The sequence below is a fragment of the Plectropomus leopardus genome, chromosome 14 (assembly GCF_026936395.1).
Source record: "Plectropomus leopardus strain MGB_pleo_1.0 chromosome 14, ASM2693639v1, whole genome shotgun sequence".
Classification (NCBI taxonomy): domain Eukaryota; kingdom Metazoa; phylum Chordata; class Actinopteri; order Perciformes; family Serranidae; genus Plectropomus; species Plectropomus leopardus.
In genome coordinates this window covers 1,032,501-1,055,000 of record NC_142189.1, presented here as the reverse complement: position 1 = coordinate 1,055,000, position 22,500 = coordinate 1,032,501, and the positions used below count along the sequence as shown (strand labels likewise).

Genomic DNA, 22,500 nt, shown 5'->3' with positions numbered 1-22,500 from the left:
GGAGAGATTCACATGTTGTTGGAGTCCGTTTACTTTTGGCCGAGTTGGGAGAGCTGTGGAGAGGAAGGAGAGCGTCAGCAGAGACGTAAAGAGGAGACAGACTTTCTTTAATGAGCAGGGGGACAGGTGTGTCTCACCTGTTTGGTGAACTGGGCAGCGTTGGAGAGTTCGCTGCAGCCGTAAACCACCTTCTTCCCCTGTTTGAACTGAGACAGTCGGAGTGAAACCATCAGCTCACATTCATAACAACCTCCTCACGAGGAGGATCCCCCACACCCCCACAGAGGACACAGCTGAGACACTGATGTCCTAAAATCACAGAAATTTCAGAATTAAATGTTCTGAAATCCTGGAAATGTACTAAAATTCTAGAAATGTCCCCAAATCCCCAAAATGTCCTAAAACCAAGATGTCTTACAACCATAGAAACACTCTCTAAAACTCTTATACGCCTTATCTATATAACCTTATCTCTGTTTATTCATTGGTTTTAATCTGTTGTTGTTTTTCATCTGTTGTTGTTGTGTTTTATTGTGAGTTGTTTTTAATCTGTTGTCTTTTGTTGTGTTGTTGTTTTTAATCTGTTGTCTTTTGTTGTGTTGTTGTTTTTAATCTGTTGTCTTTTGTTGTGTTGTTGTTTTTAATCTGTTGTCTTTTGTTGTGTTGTTGTTTTTAATCTGTTGTCTTTTGTTGTGTTGTTTTTAATCTGTTGTCTTTTGTTGTGTTGTTGTTTTTAATCTGTTGTCTTTTGTTGTGTTGTTGTTTTTAATCTGTTGTCTTTTGTTGTGTTGTTGTTTTTAATGTCTTGATGTTTTATTGTGTTGTTTTTAATCTGTTGTTGTTTTATTGTTGTTTTTAATCTGTTGTTGTTGTCTTTTGTTGTGTGTTGTTGTTGTGTATTATTGTGCATATATATATGTATTATCATTTTTAATTGTCACAGTATTAAATTTTATCAAATTTTTTGTATTTGAATATTTTAAGGGTTGCTATGACGACTTAATTTCCCTTTTGGGATGAAAATGAAGTTAATAAAGTTTCTATCTATCTTTGTAAATCCTACAAATGTCCTAAAATCCTAGAAGCATTCTGAAATAAGGCGACGAGGCTGGAAAAAGGACAGAAGCGTTGCAGGTCAGCAGGTCAACGAGCACTAAAACGTGCCTCTACTGTGAAGGTTCTACAGTAAAAATCACAGCGGCGGCTGTTTCGGTGCACGCCGTCGGCCGGCGATGTGTTTTGGCCTCTACAGTACCTTGGCGTAGTCCACCAGGTTCTGGTACTCGATGTAGTTTCCTCCTCCCACCATGAACACGATGGCCTGAAACATCATCATCATCATCATCATCACTTTTACAGGAAGTCTACACATTAAAGCGTTTGTTGGTTCACAGCTGAAAATGATAAAATACTGAAAAAAACCCCAAAAAAGAGCTTTTGTAACGTCAGTCAATTTTTCTCTGTTACGGTTTTTCAAAATAAAAGCCCACAGGAAAGACAGCTGATAATAATGATAGTTTGAATGTTAAAATCACGACAAAAACTGAGGAGACAGATTTCTGTCTGCGAGCATCATTTCCAGTCTGTCCTGGAAACAACTCTGAACCTCATCCATCAAAGTTTAGTCCTCGGGCAGAAACTCACCTCCTGAAACGGGTTCTTGTTCCTGGGAATGGAGCTGAGGAAGAGGAGGACAGGGAGGAGGACAAGGAGGAGAGGACATTAGACAATCAGAAGCTCCGTTAACACGACGTGAACGGCAGCAATCAGAAACATGTCAGAGCGATACCTCTCGCTGCCGCGGAGCATCTTTGGGTCAAAGTATCGGTAGTCATCGGTTTCCTGGAGGATCAGAGAGACAAACATCCGTCAGCTGATTCATCCGGAGGTCACGTCCAGCAGGATCAGCTCTGTTTGTTTTGGATAAATCTGAAATATTTTGACTTTAAAGCTGCTGTGAGATTCATTTTTATTTAATTACAGCTCCAGAGAGAGATTTAATATCGAATCAGTTCAGTTTAGTTTATTTGTACACAGTTTTAAAAAATCCAGCTGAGTAAAAGAAACAAAAAAAAGTGTCAGAAAAACACACACACACACACACACACACACACACACACACACTGAGGACCATCTGATAGAGGGAGAATGTGCTCCTCTTTTTCTTTCATCTTCATCCCAGCCCTCTCCTCCTCCTCCTCCTCCTCCCTCCATCAGATTCACAACAACAGGATCTTTGTTGGTCGACTGTAACTGCAGACGCTGAGAAACATGCTGTGTGTGTGTGTGTGTGTGTGTGTGTGTGTGTGTGTGTGTGTGTGTGTGATCAAATGACTACATGAACTGAGGAGTTGCATCAAAAATTTCACTCATTCATCATCTTCAGTCTGTGTGTGTGCACAGTCACACACACACACACACACACACACACACACACACACACACACATATTTTTTTTAAACTTATTTTTAAGTTTAAGTCAGCAGCAGCTTATAATTCAGAGGGGCTGAAATAAATATCTTTATATTCCAACAGCTTCTAATGAACCGTCCGGCTCCCGAAACACAAAATCTGTCAGCAGCAGATGTTTTGATCGTTATCGGCGCCACAGATAAATTTATCTGTGGGAAAACCTGCGACATATAAAACGCACCGCTCAAATACGGATGTGGATGGCAGTTACCAAGTTACCATGGCAACCCTTTGGCCCTACAGTCATGAGACGATCAATACGGCTGATTTTTGTCTGAGCGCCTGCAGTAAAAAAATAAAAACCTCCTTCGGTCCGAAGACAAACTTTCTACATAATGTCCACTGAAATCTGAGACAAATAAAAGACACTCACAGGGTTCGACTTCATCTCCATCAGGTTGTCCAGGATCCGAGTGACCGGAAGGTTCTGGAGGAAACATCATCATCACAGCGGTTATTTTGGTGTAAAACGTTTTCTGTGCACACATTTAAACACACAGGAGGGTTAATGAAGTTTAGAAAAGCACAGTCAGTTCTGTCTCTGTGGATCACACGGCATTTCAGGTTGGACTTTATCATTTTAAATTCATTTTCACTCATCAAACTCAACATTTTAACAGTTAAAACTTTTTCAGGTCAGTTTAAAAGGTTTGAATTCCTGTCAGCTTTTCGGTTTAAATCTGCAGGAATCTTTATTTTGTTTTGCTTGGATTCTCAGAAATTCAGCGAGCAGCTATTTTGAAAATATTGGCGACGTGAACGTGGAAGAAGTGTGTAAATATCCTCAGTGACGGAGCGTCAGCAGCTGCGTCCAGACCCAGAGAGTCTGAGTGGATGTAGAAAACAGACACCGCCTCCCTCTGAGAGTGTTTGAGAGTGTGTGTGTGTGTGTGTGTGTGTGATGATTATAAATGACTTCACGTTGGTGCCAGCTTCACCCTGAAACACCCCATCATCTCCCTCGCTGTCATCGTCCTCGTTGCTGTCCAGGGAGGAAGAGCCCGTCAGATTAGGGACGCTTGATTTAACCCCCTGCCAGACGCAGACGGGCGGTGTTTTGGCGGTGAGAGATGTTGAATAAAGGCGTGATCTGCTGCTCTCGGGTTACGACGTACAGCTGAAAAACAGAGGAATGTTTGGAGGCTGGACGCCAGCAGTGCCGCCGTGTTGGAGGAGAGTCAAGGGCAGAAAAGACACGAAGAAGAGAGAAAATGTCTCATAAACCATGTGGACGGAGACGAGATGAGGATTACAGTGTTTGTCCTGCGACATGGCGGCGGTGACTCACAGCGCGAGTTCGGTTTCCGTTCAGTTTCTCTCTCTGTATCAGTTTGGACTCTCTGCCGCCGAAAACACTTTCCAAAAATTAAAATCCACTCTGAGCCAATCAGGCATCAGCACCGCAGCTGACAACATAAGCAGCCAATCAGGGACTGCGATGTAGTTAATGATGTAGCATTAAAACAATAACTGAATTTATTGCAGAAATAGAGTCAAAACAACAAGTAAGCAAAACAAGAGTTTATCGCAGGAAAAGACTTTTTCACCGTTCTTCTGACCGGATTTCACAAAAGCTTGATTTATCGACTTTTTTCGGCTGGTTCCACTGGTGATGAAGATATTCCCTGATACTCGGGCTGCGCGATATGAGCAAATATATCATCAGATCATGAAAGAACATCTATTGTTTCATATTATGCCATATTGTTCATCTAGTTTATGCCATATTGTTCATCTAGTTTATGCCATTTGACAATGCTTTGCGTTGGTCCGTGTGGCCGAGGGGGCGTCTGCACAACACGCAGCACTAAAACCAGCAAACGTGGAGGAGCTGGAGAGCGATACTGACAGCGAGCGGCCTACTCCAAACCCGTCTCAGCAACAGGAAATCAGAGACCGTCGGCACACATCGTCACAGAGACATGGTTAACCCCCAACATCCCGGATCATCCTGCTGCACTGGATGGGCGGACCTTGTTTAGAGCCGACAGGACACAAAGACTCTGATGCAAATTCAAAAATTGCACTGCAGGAATCTTAAAAGCAGCAACTGGATGGAGTCTTTTAAGTAGCAGCTGATTTTAATCAACTCATCCTTCAACTCCAAAGATGGAGCAGCACCATGGACAAACTGTTATTTCATTGTGTGGACTCTGTTTTTTAAACTATGTTTAAAAAAATGACACATAAATCTACCTTATGCTGTCTTTAACGGCTGCAGGTTTTTTGGGGGTCAGATGCTGTTTTGATATTTTTTTTACTCACATGTTGTTTGAGCACCAGATTCTTCACTCCCTCCATGACAAACTGGGAGCCCGTGTTCATCACTCTGGAAAACAGACTGCAGAGGAGGAGGAGCAGGAGGAGGAGGAGGAGGAGGAGGAGGAGGAGGAGGAGGAGCAGGAGGAGGAGGAGGAGGAGCAGGAGGAGGAGGAGGAGGAGCAGGAGGAGCAGGAGGAGGACAGGGTTAGGCTGGTAGTCTGAAAAAAACTCCTGTTTGAACGGAATAAAAAAAAACTCCACTGACAGTAATAATACTGCCCCTTTCTGCTGCTCATACTAAAGTGAATACTACTACTGTACTGCAAAAAAACACTAGTTACGACTGAGACAATAATTTAATGGATTTATTAGATAAATAAAGTATATAAGAGTCCTAAAATCAAAGACATGTCCTTAAATCTTGGAAACGTTTTTAAAATCATTCTCAAATCCTGGATGACGACAATCTAAAAATCTACAGTTTAAGTCTTTCAACAATGAACAGCAGCTTTTTGTTTTACCTAAATGAGGAGTCTTGAATGAAGTGTGTCTTAAAGGGTTAATTTAAAGTAATATTAGTCAGACAGAGAGTTTTATATTTGTCCTCTCAGGTCGTATTTCTCCGCCGCTGTGGTGAGATTAATGAGCTCATATTTTCAGCCAACGTGGACTGCTGCTGAATCTCGGCAGAAACTTTTCCGATAAATGCGATTCTGGGGTTGAAATCACTGACTGTAACTCACCCAAACAGCTGATTGTATTTCATCCCCACTAAAAACTTCACTTTACTCACGTATTTTAATTTTTTAAATCATACCTCAGACATTTTAACATATGTTTTTGGATTTTGGAGTTTGCAGTTATTTGATTTATCTGCAGAGGTTTAAAGCAAACTGTGTCACATAAACATTTTTAAAAAGCTCACCCCATGGGTTTGACTCCGCTGTTGCCGTAGTTGGCCGGGGTGGCGGCCATCTTGGTAAACGCCCTGAAAAAGAGAAAAGGTGAAAAATTTAACACGACTCAGTCACACGCTGCTCCGTCACTGTCATCATCCGGACAAAAGATGCAACATATCATTACTTATAGCTACAGCAGGTCCTTTTTATGGAAATAACTTTGTGTTGTTATATTCTGAATTAAGTTTGTGAGGCAGAAAGTCTGTGAATAAGCCTTCGATGTTTATTTCATCAGACTTACTTCCACTGTTTGATGTAGTTGAGAGGTGAAAGGTCGCAGCCTGCGTCCAGCAGAGCCGTCTTATACTGCTCCAAGTCCGCCTGAAACACAACAATCGCACAAACATCAGACGGCATCAGCGAAAACTGAAAACTAAAAAACTAAAACACACGTTAATATCAACCTCTGGAGGGATTTAAACACCAGGAGAAGGTTCAGGAATTTTCTGAGATGGATGTTTTTGTGACTGCATGCACTTAAGAAACTATCATTTAAAGACAACATTTCTACCTTTCTAATTCTAATTTTATTATTGTGTTTAATGAATTTTATCATTTTATTAACCCTTCAGGACCTGCAATAATATCACAAACATTCATATCACTCAGCGCACAAAATACGCTCTTAAAAATCAGGCTTTACAAGTTATTGTACAATGTTATTATTTTCTATTTTCATTGAGTTTATTTTTAACCAACATCAGTCCTAATCATAAATATCTAATATTCATTAATTTTCAGAATTGTAACCCTTTAAATGCCAAGTTTTTGTCAGGATGTCACTATGCTTTTAGGTGAAAAAAAAAACACAAAAATGAATTATCTTCAGTATAATATATCCTCAGTAGATTTTTTGCAGATGAAATAGCATGTATTTCCTCCATATGCCAAATATGGTCAAAATGACCTCATCGGGTGGAAAATAGTCAAAATGACAAATTCAGAGTCAAAAGCCCAGAATGACACCCAGAAATAATACAAGTCCTGTTTTTCTGCTCTGATGGCTGTGGGATCAAAAATGTCAGTTTGAATGGGTTTCAATGGAGCATTTTTGGACCTGAACAGTCTGAATGTAACTATTTAGTTTCCACAGTGTATTTTAGACTTATTGTAGGAGCTGAGCTGCAAATTCACTGATTACACTCAGATACACAATCTGGACTACATTTAGGACACATGCATCAACACACACACAGTTATCACAACAGGAAGAGTGAAGAGACTAAAATGTGACAAACAGTCCCTAAAGGGTTAATATTGTTCCTGATATTGCTCGAGAATTTGAACGTTTTGCACCAAAACACCAGGGAAGCCACACAATCCACCTCAGACGGTGTCAGCAGCACTGGTTTGTGTCAGGAGTTCATCATCACAGCAGCGTGAAGCTGTTGTTTCAGAGGCCTCAACATTCCTGCTTCCTACGTACGGCCGAGAGGGTGACATCGAGTGTACGGTCCGTCTTTAATAAGCTCCTGACTGCAGCGCGGCAGGAGGGATTACACAACGCCAAAGTGTGTCTGTGGGAGAGTGTGTGAGGCTGTTTTTGTAGGAATGCGATCCCACCACATCAGTGAGAAACTCTAGCAGCTCTCTGGAGACTCTGCAGCAGAGAGAGAGGGGGAGGAGAGAGGGGTGAGACGGAGGGCTGAGAGGGGGAGAGGGATCAAAGGAGGGAGAGGAAGAGGAGACAAAAAGAAACAGACAGGAGGCCAAGAGCTGGTCACAGAGGGAGAGGGACGACCAGAGGACAGGAAGACAGAGAGAGAGTCTCAGGTGGATGAAAGAGAGGGAGGATGGTTTGCTGGCAGAGAGGAGAGCTGTCACGCCGTCCGCCAGCGGAGGACGAGTCTGAACAATCGCTCACAGGATCGCCGCGGAGGCCAAATCAACAGCTCTCACATTTAAACAGACTCTTCAAATTACTGCACAATTCAGGATAAAATAAGAGGATCGTCAACAGGGAAACAATGGCTTCAATGTAAACTGGGTTAAATTATATTCATGATATTTTCATCATGATATACGTGTCCGCCACCCCCCTCATGTGTGGACATGTCCGACAGCCCGCTCCAGTGTGGACATGTCCGACAGCCCGCTCCAGTGTGGACATGTCCGACAGCCCGCTCCAGTGTGGACATGTGCGACAGCCCGCTCCAGTGTGGACATGTGCGACAGCCCGCTCCGGCGTGCATACATGTCCAACAACCAGCTTCAGCACGTAAATATCCGACAGTCCGCTCCGATTGGAGTAGTTTGACAGGCTGTCTTGCTCCTGCCAGGTTTTCCAACAAAACACCTGTCGTTGCGCACAACCAACCACAGAAGTGACTGTTATTAGCGCCCATACCACTGATTCATCATTTGTACCTGTAAGGCACCACCAAGTGGCGGACCGTGGACAAAACTTCATCCTATCTGGACCCGTGGCCAAGTTGTAGTAAGACTACTATGTAAGAATGAGAACAATATTTCAGCAATATGCAGTGAGACAGACAAACAGAGAGCAGCTTCTCCTCAAAGCACCAAAACAGACACATCTGCAGAGGTGAAAGTGACTTCTTTAGACTCTACAGACGACTTTGTGTTAGTTTCAGCTTTAATCAGACTTTGGATGAATTATTTAGAAAGAGCAGGACGCATCGCTCCGTGTCTCATCCAGCCGCTCGCGCTGAGCTCTCATTATTATTACCAGGGGCAGATGTAATGTAAGTTTACTTGAAGTTTGTTTCAGATGGAGCTTTTCATTTTTATATAATGCTGGAAAGTTTAATAAATAATAATAAATCATATGTTTATTACACTTCAACACACCATGGTCACATGACACTGAGTCAGTGAACTATGAGGGCAAAACACAAACCACCAAAAAGGTATGAGGCTCGGACCTTTGCTGGGAGGAAATTTTAGTACCTGGACCTCTGTGAGTTTTAGTAGAATAGGTCCTCCAGCTGGTGATGCTGTTCTACAGTATATTTGTCATGTTCAATGTCTGACAGAAAATTAAGATTTAAACCAAAATGAACCTGATGATATCTTCAGTTTGAGTTGGAAGTAACTTTAAGCAGGTTTTTTCCCCACAAACATTGCCTCCAACACCCAGTTCAGAAAACTGCAAATATATAAATTACTGCCATCAGCAGTGTGCATTTATTATGATCTTATGGGCATTTATTTAAATGAAAATGAGATTATTACTTTGAACCTCATAAAGTCAGGATCACCTTTGATGGTCTGAGTATCTGAACACACAAAAAACCTCAAACTAAAAAGAGGAAAAGCTGATCTGTATGAAAACCTGTCCATCCAACAATGATGTCACTGACAATCGATAAACCACCAACAGTTTTTATTGGAGAGACTCGGCAGATTATTGATGAATTAGAACGGCTCCTGCTTCAGTTTTTGGCTGACTTACCCACGCTGAACGAGCACTGACTGAATAATTGAGATGGATAGTTTAAATTATTTCTGCAGGTGTGCAAGCAGAGCTCTCTGCCCACAGCTGCTGGAGGCCTGGACCCAGACCTGGACCTGGACCTGGACCTGGTCTGCTGACTGACTGCTAATGAAGGTTCAGGTAAACTTCAGTGGCAGAAAAAAGTCTTGACTGATTAAAACCCGATTTGAAAACGGGTGGGCTTCTTTGTGCAATACGTGCAAACAAATGCAAAGGCTGATCCTGGTGCATCAAGTGAAACTAACAACAATCACAGTCCTGTCCGATCGTAAAGGATGAGAGGCGCTTTGTGCCAAACTAAACCTGATCCAGCTGTGTTCCTTTTACACCGACTCTCAGCACGTCTCTGACAGGAACTCGCCGCTTTGGCTCGACCGTCTTCTTTCTATCATCATGGCTCAAATGAAATCATCAGTTTGGTGAAGCCAAGAAGATGCTTCTCATATAGCGCGTCCAGAATGAGGCTATTGATCAGTATTATGTGGTTTTGGGGACATGAGGGCACGGCCGACTTCAAACCATCTGTCTAAACCATCTCTGCTGCTTGCCAGTCCACAGCTGGTGATGTAAGCGTCCCCGGAGCGCCGATGGGAAGAAGTGCAGCTCTTGTCATCTGAGACGCCAAATTAATTTCTGTTTGTTTGATTTCATCCAATGAAGCAGATCCAGGAGGAATTTCTGCAACTTCAGAAATAAACAGCGTCTGTGCGTCCACCGAGGAGAAACCACCGGAGTCGAATGCTTCAGAAGCACGACGCTGCAGAAACGTTGCCGCCTGAGAAACCAACATTTTAGTCGATACTGTGATCATGACTTCTGTTTGGGAGGGAGGACTTCAGGGTTTCCCACAGGGGTGTGCCATATCATACTGCCGGTATACTTTTTAATAAGATAAGAAAAATTCATATCATGATAACAACAATATTGGACTTGTTGACATCATGATGTCAGACTATTACAAGGATGACATGCAAATTCATGAAGTGTTCCTTATTTTGGCCCTAAATCAATGTTTACTAGAACTGGAAGAATGTGTACTTTTATTTGTTTTCAGCCTCTGGCCTGTCTGCAACGTATTTCCAGAGTGATGGTTTCCAGGTGCTGTATTTTCTTTAAAAAATATTTTGAATATTTATTTATAAAAATATATTTTTATATATTGTTAGGTTTTAAATTTTAGATATCTTGCATGTAAATCACGTTGAGCTGCATTTTATGTATGACGGATGCCATACAAAAAAAGATTATTATTATCAGGGGGTCGACAGATTATCGGCCCGGCTGATTATTGGGGCAGATATTTGGCATTTTGCTGATTATATGATGTTGAAAGTTTCAGTTTTGATGAAACATTTTCTAAAAGCATTTAAACAAAGTTTTGTGTAGGAGTTTGTTATATTCCTAATTCCAAATTTCGACTGAAACGTTTTTCTTTTTTATTGTAAATGCATATCTGTTCCAAATGTCGGTTAGCGGTCTCATTAACTACTAATCGGTATCGGCCCTGAAAAACCAAGATCGTTCAACCCCCAATCGTCATTATTTATTAATAAAGAGAACCATCACTGAAAACGCTCACAGATTAGTTCTCTTTACTTTTATGATATTTCAGGAACTTTTTTGTTACCAGTTTTTATAGTTTATTTTCACAAAAGCGGCACCATTTGAAGGTTTGCACGTCTCTCAGCGTAACATTAAACAAAAACACAACAACGTGAACTAAACTGTCCCGACCTTTGACCCCATGCAGCTGAAGCTCTGTTTGGTCGAGAGAAGAATGAGGAGCTTTGTGTTGCTGTTTTTAATTTTCCCCGTCTCCTCAGGTCTCTTTCTGTCCTCAGCGTCTGTTTTGTTCTTGGCGGTAAACGCTGAACCACAGGAGGATCACAGGAAGTTCTCCCAACAGTCACACTCTTCTTCTCCTGCAGCGTGAGGTTTGATTTTGGCAGAACCGAACACCAGCGGGACAACGAGCTAAACCTCAAACCCTGACATCACGACGTCTCACCGTTGAATCATCTCCGCTCCTCTAACACTACTTCTAATGCATCCTATAATTCGCTCCATGAAAACACCTTCTGCACTATGGAGCGCACGGTGCAACGACTGTTTCCACGCAAGAAAACGACCAAATTTACACGATACATCTCACAACAACTATGTTCATCTTCTGAGTTTGACTTTCAGACACCAGCTCGCCAACACGCCACTTTTAATCAGCAGACTTTGAAAAGTTGGACGTGCGAACGTCCTTCAACTTGCCGCCAGGGAAAGTTTTCAAAATGCTCACTAAGTTCAACAAAGTTTCAAGTCTCTGAAGCTGATTTTCACAGAAATGAAGTGAAACCAGTGGCTGCCTGGAAGGAGGGAAATCAATCTGAGAACAGATGATTTGATCAAGAAGAGAGGAAACTTTATCGCCAGTTCATAAACGGCTGCGGTGCAGAATTATCTGAATTTGCTCGTCCTACAGGAAACTTTGTGATGCATTTTGGTCCAATGTTTGTTGTTAGTTTGGAAAAATCAGGGTTGACTGAATTTTGCATGGCAATATTTTATCAATACTTGGACACCAAGTTTATTTTTTTTTAATCATGCAAAGTATTAATACTGCAAAAACAAATTAAACTTTAATCTGTTTCTTTCTCAGTCCACAAGACACATATTACTATCTTTTTCGGATAGATGTTGATAGTTTTTCTTTACATAATTTGCAGTTAAGAAAAAAGGTAATAAATCGCAATATTTTATCCTTAATACTCAGCATATTGCAAAACACAAGAATCAGAAAAATATCCCATCGCAGGGGTCCTCAAAGTTAAATTTCAAATCAGTCCAGTGTGACGGCTCTAATATCAATACTAGACTCGTACCTTTTATATTTTTATATTTTATATTTTATATTTGTATCTCCTATTTTATCTGTTTTCTTTTTTTTCTATATTTATGTTGTACCAACCCACCAGAACAAATTCCTCGTATTGTGTTAACTATACCTGGCAATAAATCTTTTTCTGATTCTGATTCTGATTCTGATTCTGGGTAAACTGGTGCAGAGCTGGTTTGGTGACTCACAGCTCTGTGGTCCCAGTTCACGTCACTCACACATGATGACAGCTGCAGTAACACACTTCAGAGGACGTCCCGCCTGCATCCATCACAGCAGCGGTTTGGACGCGCTCACGTTTTTGGTGAATTCAAAGTGGAACTGATTTAAAAATGAAAACACATTTCCACCATGGAAAATATTTGTTGTTGTGTGTTCCCACAGAGCCAGACTTCACTCATAGATATTATTAGTTACACTTAGTTCTTTTTTTAAACAAAGAAATCACTGTAACGGCTGCACAAAAAACCCAAAATATTCTGCAGCTCTTTTACCGAACATGTTGAAGCGGGTACACATGGGAGCAACTTTCCCCGCGTGATGTTTCATCACCTCAAACCGTCAAAGATTTGTTGGAAAAGGTCGTGCTTTCTTGAAACTCCGGAGGGATTTAAACATGAAAATGTATTTGTTGTGAATCCTACAAGTAGCCAGGCATCGAAAAGGTTTGGGAACTTTCTGAGATGGATGTTTGTATGACTGTATAAACTGAAGAGGCTGTAACTTAAAGACAAAGTTTTTAAGTTTTTTAAAAGCTAATCTGTGGCTATTTCTAATTCTATTATCTTATTCACTGAATTGTATTATGATTTAATTACTGTTATTATTTCTACTTAGTTCTTGTTTTTAATAAATTGCATTAAAAGTTGTAGCTTGACCTGCTTTTGGTTTATTTTGTTTAAATTAATGGGTTTTTTTCAGTTTTATACAAACGGGATTTTTATTATTTAAAACACGTTGCTTCTTTATTGTATATTGTCAGTGTGTGTTTGTGTGTGTGTGTGTGTGTGTGTGTGTGTGTGTGTGTGCGTTCGTGCGTGCGTGCGTGCGTGCGTGCGTGCGTTACCTCTGAGGGAGCCAGCTGAGCAGTGATGTAGTAGATGAGGAAAAGTCTCATTTTGTCTTCTGGGGTCCCAGCTGATGATCACAAACGTTTACACACACTTTAGTTTTTCTGTTATTTTACTGGAACACACACATTCTCAACCACAGTTGTGACTCGTAACACTTCCCAGAATGCCTTTTGATAACCATGAAGAGTTGAGGTGTGAGTGTGTTCGTACCGTCTGGGTCACTGATGATGTCCAGCAGCGATTTGTCTAAAGTCGACTTGCTCATCAGTTTCTCTTCGTACTCAAAGTAAACATCCAGTTTACGACTCTGAGGACACAAACAGCAGCAGGTTACAAAGTTTGTACTGAAATGTCGTGATACGGAACGGAGCGAAACAAAACAGAACAGAATGAAACAAAACGTAACGAAATGTAACAAAACGAAACGACACGAAACTAACAAAACAAAGTGGAACGGAACCATACGATACGATACAATACGATATGAAATGATACGATATGGAGGTCAAAGCTGCACATGGGAGAAGCTGAAAGGTAGGTTAAAATATCCGAGATACGGGCGTTGCCATTGTGCAGTGGTGATGTCACTGTGGCGGGGGAGCATAGGATTGGCTGTCACAGCTGTCATCGTGGGCGATGAGAACAACGTTAAGTGACAGAAACCATCTTTGGGAAACATTTATTTGGCGTGTTCTTTGAGTTTTTATGTCAATTAACTGAGATGGAGGGGCGGGCTTTATGACCTATACTGCAGTCAGACACCAGGGGACGACACACACTGAAGTGTTACATTTTGGGGGAGCTGTCATGTCGTCCTGCTTTATATTCGGTCTGTGGTGCGGATAGGGACGGCGGTTTGTACCTTGATGTGGTCGAGGACAGCTGTGGCGACGTTGGTGTGCAGGTCAATGAGCCTTTTCTTCTCCAGCAATTCGGGCAGTGAGCTACAACACACACACACACACACACACACACACACACACACACACACACACACACACACACACAGAGAGAGAGAGAGAGAGAGAACATTTTAATAAGGAAACTCAATCCGCTGCACTTCACACTGCAGTATCTCACACTTCGATCCGCAGAAAATTAGACAACCGGAAGACCTCCTCCAACATTTCTCCACCCAAAAACAAACATCCCCGTCAGTCCAGTTTAACAGTTAACCCTTTGAAACCTGGACCAACATCACTTTTCTTTTTGCTTCCTTCAGACGCCTTTCACGAGTATTTAAAAGTTTGTACGGTGAGCAAATTAGATTTATATTCTTTTGAAAACATGAGAAAAAATTTAATAAGCAACTTGGCAAGAAATGTCCCACAAACTGTGATAATTTAGCAAATTTAGAACTTTTTTTTTTTAAAGCCAGAGAACTATATTTTCATTTATCATAATGATACATTTATAATTACATTACAGATTTAAGATCATTTTGAAGCACTTTTTTCCAGGTCATATCCTTGTTGTCTTGTCCTTTCTGTTGTTGTTTTTTTTTGGCTAGTTTTTAGGGAATTTTCTTGTACTTTTTACTAATTTCATGTTACTTTTGGGGTAATTTCTTCTAGCCTTCTTCCCAGGATTTGGAAAGAAATCAAGGCAATTTTCCCAGGTTTCAAAGCATTACACTGAACTGTTCAGGCAGCCTGTTTGGGTTTGAGTCTCGAACACAGTTTCATGGTTACAGATTAAAAACATCAGCAGTGTTTTTTGGAAGTCAGATGTTCCCTGGCTCTGGCTCATCTGTCCTCTGACGTTTGTGGAAATTCATTTTTCAGCAGTAATTGAGAAACCTGCTTACAGGAAAATATTCACTAAACAGAAATAAAAACACCTGATCTGTGAGCTGACTGAACAACAATACATCTATAAAGCTTTCTAATTCTGTTTTATAGCTTTTCTATAATCTATAATTGATTGATCCATTTCCAGCTCTGTCTGGAGTGTGATCCATGTATTATTATTATTATTCATTTTTTTGTTGTCAGTTGTTTTTTTTTTGTTTTGTTGTTGTCATTGCTGCCTCTTTGTTATTGTCAGATTTTGCATCGTTACTTTTATTTTCTGTTAAATGTTATTATGTCTTATTGTGCTTCTGTTGATTATTATTGTTTGAAAATGAAGATCTCCTTCCTAATTAAAAATTTCCAAGAACAGATTTGGGATTTTGCTGAGGATGCACCTCGCTGAAACTCTCTTTTTTCGACAAATAGAGTTAATAAAGATGATGGAAAGAAGAAAGAAAGAAGCAATCCAGACAGATTTATGTTTCACAGGAATTTTCAGATAGTTTTTCAGACTTTTTATGATCTTTTTTTTTGTGATGCACAATAATTATTGGCCCAACAATGGGACTTATGACGTCATACCGTTAATTCCGATAATAAAATTTTTGGCCGCTAAATAGACCCATTATAATAAGCATAAATTGCTTTGATTTGCCCCGTGTTGCCATGGTTTCGCTCCAGTCCCACACACACTGCATTATGCTGTGTCAAACTGCTGCTGCTAGATCAGTCCACAACATGTCATCAGTCAGCAGCAGGTTTAACCCATTGTTTCTTTCTCTTTTTAACTGTTTCCCCGCCACTGACCAGATTTTCTGTCAATCGACTCTATAGTTCCACTATAACTCGAACACAATATTATTTTCAGCATTATTATTGTACAATTCAAGTTGGCATAAGAAGATAAGAGGTGGATTGATAAGAGGTGATTTTGCTCTTGAAAATTTACAAAAATGCGATTTTCCAGCTTTTTGTCTGAAATGTCTTTTTTTAAATGAAAATGCACAAATTTAATTCATCTGTACTCACCACATCTCAGCCTTTCATACCCTCAGGTGATGAAAAACAAACAAAAAGAAATTATCGGTTTATCTGTATCAGCTGAAATAATCATTATCGTGCATCACTGCTTTTTTGTTATCTTTGTTCAGTCTGTTGGCACTTTCATTTTCTGGGACCACAGAGAGTCGAGGGAGGTGAGTGCTATCCATGATGTGCATGGTTGTTTGTGACAGGTCACCTAGTGGAAATAGCATGTATTTCCTCCATATGCCAAATATGGTCAAAATGACCTCATCAGGTGGAAAATAGTCAAAATGACAAATTCAGAGTCAAAAGCCCAGAATGACACCCAGAAATAATACAAGTCCTGTTTTTCTGCTCTGATGGCTGTGGGATCAAAAATGTCAGTTTGAATGGGTTTCAATGGAGCATTTTTGGACCTGAACAGTCTGAATGTAACTATTTCGTTTCCACAGTGTATTTTAGACTTATTGTAGGAGCTGAGCTGCAAATTCACTGATTACACTCAAATACACAATCTGGACTACATTTAGGACACATGCATCAACACACACACAATTATCACAACAGGAAGGAGGAAAAGACACTTAAGTGGTCCAAACAGTCCCTAAAGGGTTAAACTGAGTGTATTTAACACTGAGAGCAGCGTCTGTGGTTTACTGTGTGACGATGCTGGTGACCTCCGTAGACTCGGGGTGCGTTCAGTACCTGACAGCTGAGGTGAGCTTGGCCGTGTTGTCTGACAGCATGCTGATGGCTCCTTCATCCTCGCCCTCTAAACCCTGCAGACACACACATCAACAATAACCAATCAATACCGAACCCCGATCAGCAGCAACCAGTTCATTACAAAATCACCGAATGAACTGCAGTTACAGTGAACTTAAATAAAGCAGCTAATGTCAGATAATAAACTTAAATACAATACTGTTATAATGGCATTTAATAAAATACAGTTATAAGGAAGATTAATAAAGCACTTTTATAATGAAATTTTAAAAAAGGGTAAAGTAAACACCAGGGGCTTATAAAACCGAAAAGACAGCTTATACTCAATGTTCGCGATATAGTCATATTATATATCACACGTGGAACAAGCCATAATACATCAAGTAAATTCGATATATCGCCCAACCCTCCTCAGACGTGAACACTGAGCCTCGAATATGAGCTCTGTGACTCGGAGATGACCTCTGACGTAGACTTGACGTTTTGCTCGTTTGTTGACCGTGTGTGTGTGTGTGTGTGTGTGTGTGTGTGTGTGTGTGTTTTATGTGTGTCTCACCATGATGCTCTTGAGGCGTTTGACCTCGTCCTCCTGGGCCCTGTAAGTGTCCAGCTCCTCCTGGACCGACTCCGCCACCTCTGGGAACGGACTGTAACACAACGACACAGGACGCTCAGCCTCTAACCAACCAATGAGCTTCTCGTTTCCTACTTCATAAACCATCCCGGAAAACACTCTACAACAAGGAGCCAATCACGAGACAGGAAACCTTCAGGGTTTGTCTCAAGTATAATGAGGTATCATCAGCATAAAGACTTAAGTTACTGTATTACAGTTTCTATTTAAAGCATGTGATCGTCTTCTGTATATCGGCAGAAATCCAATGAATAATGTCAAAAAAAGGTCGTTACAATGGTCATCTATTCATTGCGTGTCTTTTTTGTGTCATTTTTATGTGTTGTTTAACCCTTTAGGGCCAAATTCAATATTACACACACTCATATCGCTCTGTGCACACTATGCACTTTTCAAAATAAAGCCTTGAAACATATGATAAATTAATACATTTTTTCCTTCTTTCATTGAGTGTATTTCTTTAACCAACATCAGTCCTAATCATGAATACCGGATAGTCATTAATTTTAAGAATTTTAACCCTTTAATTGAGAGGTTTTTGTCATGCCACTGTGTTGTAAATAAAAAAAAAAATTATTTTATTTATCATTTTCATTATTTTCAATGTACTACAAGCTAAGTACGTGACTGTAGCTGCTGACAGACTGTAATAATAAAAACTGATAAAAATAATTATTTTTTGTGTTTTTTTCATATAAAAATATAGTGGCATCATGACAAAAACCTGGCATTTAAAGGGTTTATAGTCTGAAAATTAACGAATGTTTACTAATTATTATTAGCAGTGATGTTTGTTAAAAAATCAACTCAATTAACTCAATCAAATCAAGTAGAAAATAATATTAATGTATAAAATTTTTTATAGCCTGATTTTGAAATGGTAATTTTATGTGCAGAGCAATACGAGCATGTGTTAAATTAAAACGGGCCCTAAAGGGTTAAAGAGATTTAAAAAACACTTGCGTTTACAAATGTGTATTGGTTTTAAGTATTGGTTATCAGTCACTGATAACTGTTATCAGACTCGGCCCTGAAAAAAAGACAGGTGTGGACCCCGGCCCCGTACCAAAACTGATCCGTTAAAAACTGGTGCTTTTCCTCGGACCCTCCTTCGGGGAACTCACCTGCCCTTGTGTTTTTGCCAGAACTTGTCGGCGGCAGTCAGGTCGTAGGTCTTTCTGTTCTTCTTCTTTGGTCTGGCGCCGGCAGGAGACGGCTCGGCCCCCGCCCCTTCCTCCAGCACCACCCGGTTCAGCTGGTAGTCCTGGTGGACACACAGAAGAAAGACACTTATTCATGAAGAGCTGGAGTCAGGTGATGTTTGACGTTCAGGTTTTTTGGCAGGTAGCAGCTCTGCCGGTGACGAGCCCGTCCTTTTTTTTTCATAAATAGTTTTTCCTAAATGTTCTAAATCAGCTCTTTAAGTCTTTCGAATGCTCTGAATCCAAAGTTAAACCACCGAGAAAAACCAAAGACGTCATCATCTGACTCAAGTTTAAGAATCCTAGAAGTGATTGTGAGACCTGCAATGAATCTAAGACCTGATCCAGGACCAGCAGATGAAGCCTGCCGTGTTAAAGATGAAGTCCAGACCAAAGACAGCACATCACTACTGATTACGCCACGGCGGATCCTGACGGAGGCCGACGGAGAACAGATCCTCTGCAGCGGATCATAATATCGCTGTTGCCGTGGAAACGTTGGGGGGGGGGAGATTTATTGTGGGGATCCCGTCTCCCGCTGGGTGGCAGGCGGCGGCGTTCAGAGTCTGACGTGTTTATAGGCAAGATGAAGCGAGAGCTGCCATCTGGAGCGAGTCTCAACAGAAACCAGATCGGAGTCTGGATCCTGGACCTCTGAACACAGAGGCTTTCTACGAGATGTTAAAACATAATATCGAAGCTGAGCGACGTTTTTTCACCTGTTTCCAAAACAAATGATTGAAGTGTCACTTTCTTGACTCGGGTGCAGCGACACGTCTCTCTGACCCGTTTCAACCTGCCGACGCTCCGTCCTACACGACTCTCAAACAAGGACTCATTATCACACTGCTGGCAGAAAAAAGTTTGACATCTGCGCTCACGGAGCCTGACGCAGACGCCTCCATGTGCCTGAACGGTCTCTGATGCAGAGATACTCAACTTATGGCCCGCGGGTCAAATCTGGCCCCTGGCAGAGTGCCCGGTGGCCCCCCAAACATTTTCTAATTCTCACTGAAAATAAAGTGATTGACAGTTTTGTTTTTGTCCTTTTAGTCTCCATAAGGTGTCAGAGACATAAAACAGCATCAAAATAGAGCTTGTCGATCACAAACAGAGCCAGAGGAGGATCCCCCACACCCCCGACAGAGGACACAGCTGAGACACTGATGTCCTAAAATACTAGAAATGTCCCAAAGTCCTAGCAATGTCTGAAAATCACAGAAACGTCCTAAAATCCTTGAAATGTCCTTAGTGCAAGAGACATCATTTAACCCTAAAAACCTCCTGAAAATCTCGAAATCTCCTAAAATCCTAGAAATGTTTGAAAATCCCAGAAAAGTCCTAAAATCCTAGAAATGTTCTTAAATCCTAGAAATGTCTCAAAATCAAAACAACATTTTTACAGGAATAAGACCTAAAACCTGGAGTTTCATAATCATTCAGACTCCACAACAACAAAATTATGATTTCTTCCTCTACCTGCAGATTTTTGGAGATTTAATTAAAGCAACAAAAATGCTGGTTAAAAACATTTTGAAAAGGAAAGGAAGAAAAGAATATTTTAAGTTAGTGATTCAAGAATTACTGATTAACTGACACTGTCTTTGATGTCATATTAATATATGAAATAAGATCAGAGAACTTTATTAACCCAGAAAGAATTTTTTGTGCAAAACTGCTCCAAAAATACAGTAGCAAAAAAAAGAAAACAACAGAGCATCAAATGATGAAAATAAAATGTCTAATAATAGTGTTTGAAAGTAAAAAGTAATATTGCACGTGGAGTTTTCTCCTGTTTTTACATCCTTTTCTTGTATTTCACTGTTCACTGAAATAATGTTTTGAGGAAGTTGGAGGTTCATCCTTAAAAAAATCCCCGAGGGTTTTCTTGAGACATCGCGTTCAATGTGACGGACGGACAAACGGAAGTCTCCGGCCTCGGCTATCTCCGGCGCAGAGGCGCAGAAGTGTCACAAAGACTGGTGAGTCAGAACGGGCCGCAGCCCCCTGCGGCGCTGAGCAGGATTAGCTGTTTCAGACGGTGGATGGAAATGTTGGTATTAGACGTCCAGCATGAGTCAGACACTTTGTTCCTTTGAGGGAAAATGAGTCCTGAAGGCTGAATATGAGACTAAAGGACTTGTTAAGATGTTTTCACGCTGGATTTGCCAAAGTTTGCTCTGCTGGTGCCAGTAGCTCGATGTGTGTGTGTGTGTGTGTGCGCGCGCTGACGACGTGTTACGTAACACATCCATGTAACTCTACATTCCAGTATTAACCTCGGCACCTCAGCAGCTGACAGCACTCTGGCTCTGTGGGAAGCAGTGTGTGTGTGTGTGTGTGTGTGTGTGTGTGTGTGTGTGTGTGTGTGTGTGTGTGTGTGTGTGTGTGTGTGTGTGTGTGCATGTATGTGTGCGTGTGTGTGCATGTGTATGTGTGTGTGTCTTTGGGATCCCCAGAAGTGAACACAGACACACACACAGACACACACACAGACACACACACACACACACACACACACACACCAGGGGTCAAACAATATTGGTTTTGCAGGCCGAAAATCTGTCGACCCCTAACACACACACTCTCTCACACTCACACACACACACACTCACACTCTCACACACACACTCACACACACTCTCACACTCACACACACTTACACACTCACACACTCTCACACACACACACACACACACACACTCTCACACTCACACACTCACACACTCACACACACTTACACACTCACACACTCTCACACACACACACACACTCTCACACTCACACACTCTCACACTCACTCACACTCACACACACACTCTCACACTCACACACACCCTCACACTCACACACACTCTCACACTCTCACACACTCTCACACTCTCACACTCACACACACTCTCATACTCTCACACACTCACACACACACTCTCACTCTCACTCACACACTCTCACACTCTCACACACTCACACACACTCACACTCTCACTCTCACACACTCTCACACTCTCTCACACTCTCTCACACTCACACACTCTCACTCTCACTCTCACACACTCTCACACTCCCACACTCACACACACACACTCTCACACTCTCACACTCTCACACTCACACACTCTCACACTCTCACACTCTCACACTCACACACTCTCTCACACTCACACACTTACTCTCACACTCTCTCACACTCTCACACTCACACACTCACACTCTCTCACACTCACACACTCTCACACTCACACACTCTCACACTTACACACTCTCACACTTACTCTCACACACTCTCACACTCACACACACACACTCACACACTCTCTCACACTCACACACACACACTCACACACTTTCTCACACACACACTCACACACTCTCACACTCTCACACTTACTCTCACACACTCTCACACTCTCACACACACTCACACACTCTCACACTCACACCACACACACACACTCACACACTCTCACACTCTCACACTCACACTCTCACACTCACACACTCTCACACTCACACACTCTCACACTCTCACACTCACACACTCACACACACGCTGCTGCTCAGTGACAGCAGGCAGGTTTAAATCACAAATTTGCTTATAACTTAAAATTTTAAAAATTTCGATAAAACATTTTGCGAGACGACTGCGTTTCCATTGAGAGATATTATGCGACTTGTCTCGCGATGTTACGTGACTTTCGTCTGGCGATAACATGTCAGTAACCATCCATCGCCATGATGGATGTCCAAAACATGATTTGTGCTGCAGCCGCTCAATGAAGCCGATCTAAAACCGTAATTTCTTAGTCAGGTGTCAGAGTGAAGTCGATTCGCTCTCGTCCTCCGTCCTCACACACCGAGTCACGTTCGTAGGATGTCATGTGACTTCTTTGTACTTTTTGTTATTATTATTTGGGTTTGGTGGCAGTTGGCGTCCATAAAGTCGCATCACCGCCACCCGCTGTTACACATCATACGAGCTGTAAAAGCAAAAACCTTCCGTTGCAGT

General features: G+C 41.4%; 1 protein-coding gene across 2 annotated transcripts in view; it reads right to left on the bottom strand.

Annotated features, from left to right (window-relative positions):
• scfd1 (sec1 family domain containing 1) overlaps window positions 1-22,500 on the bottom strand; it is a 29,420-nt gene that overhangs the window by 148 nt on the left and 6,772 nt on the right. For both annotated transcript variants that reach the window (XM_042500995.2, XM_042500996.2), the window contains exons 11-25: window positions 18,414-18,553; window positions 17,212-17,302; window positions 16,635-16,708; window positions 13,973-14,054; window positions 13,321-13,417; window positions 13,104-13,174; window positions 5,935-6,014; window positions 5,660-5,722; window positions 4,738-4,813; window positions 2,846-2,899; window positions 1,790-1,842; window positions 1,645-1,678; window positions 1,256-1,321; window positions 138-206; window positions 1-53 (exon numbers count right to left, since the gene is read on the bottom strand). The exon at window positions 1-53 is cut by the window's left edge and continues 148 nt beyond it. In XM_042500995.2, the coding sequence (XP_042356929.1) occupies window positions 30-53; window positions 138-206; window positions 1,256-1,321; window positions 1,645-1,678; window positions 1,790-1,842; window positions 2,846-2,899; window positions 4,738-4,813; window positions 5,660-5,722; window positions 5,935-6,014; window positions 13,104-13,174; window positions 13,321-13,417; window positions 13,973-14,054; window positions 16,635-16,708; window positions 17,212-17,302; window positions 18,414-18,553 (1,074 nt within the window). In that variant the 3' untranslated portion in view covers window positions 1-29. The remainder of the gene's footprint in view (window positions 54-137; window positions 207-1,255; window positions 1,322-1,644; window positions 1,679-1,789; window positions 1,843-2,845; window positions 2,900-4,737; window positions 4,814-5,659; window positions 5,723-5,934; window positions 6,015-13,103; window positions 13,175-13,320; window positions 13,418-13,972; window positions 14,055-16,634; window positions 16,709-17,211; window positions 17,303-18,413; window positions 18,554-22,500) is intronic.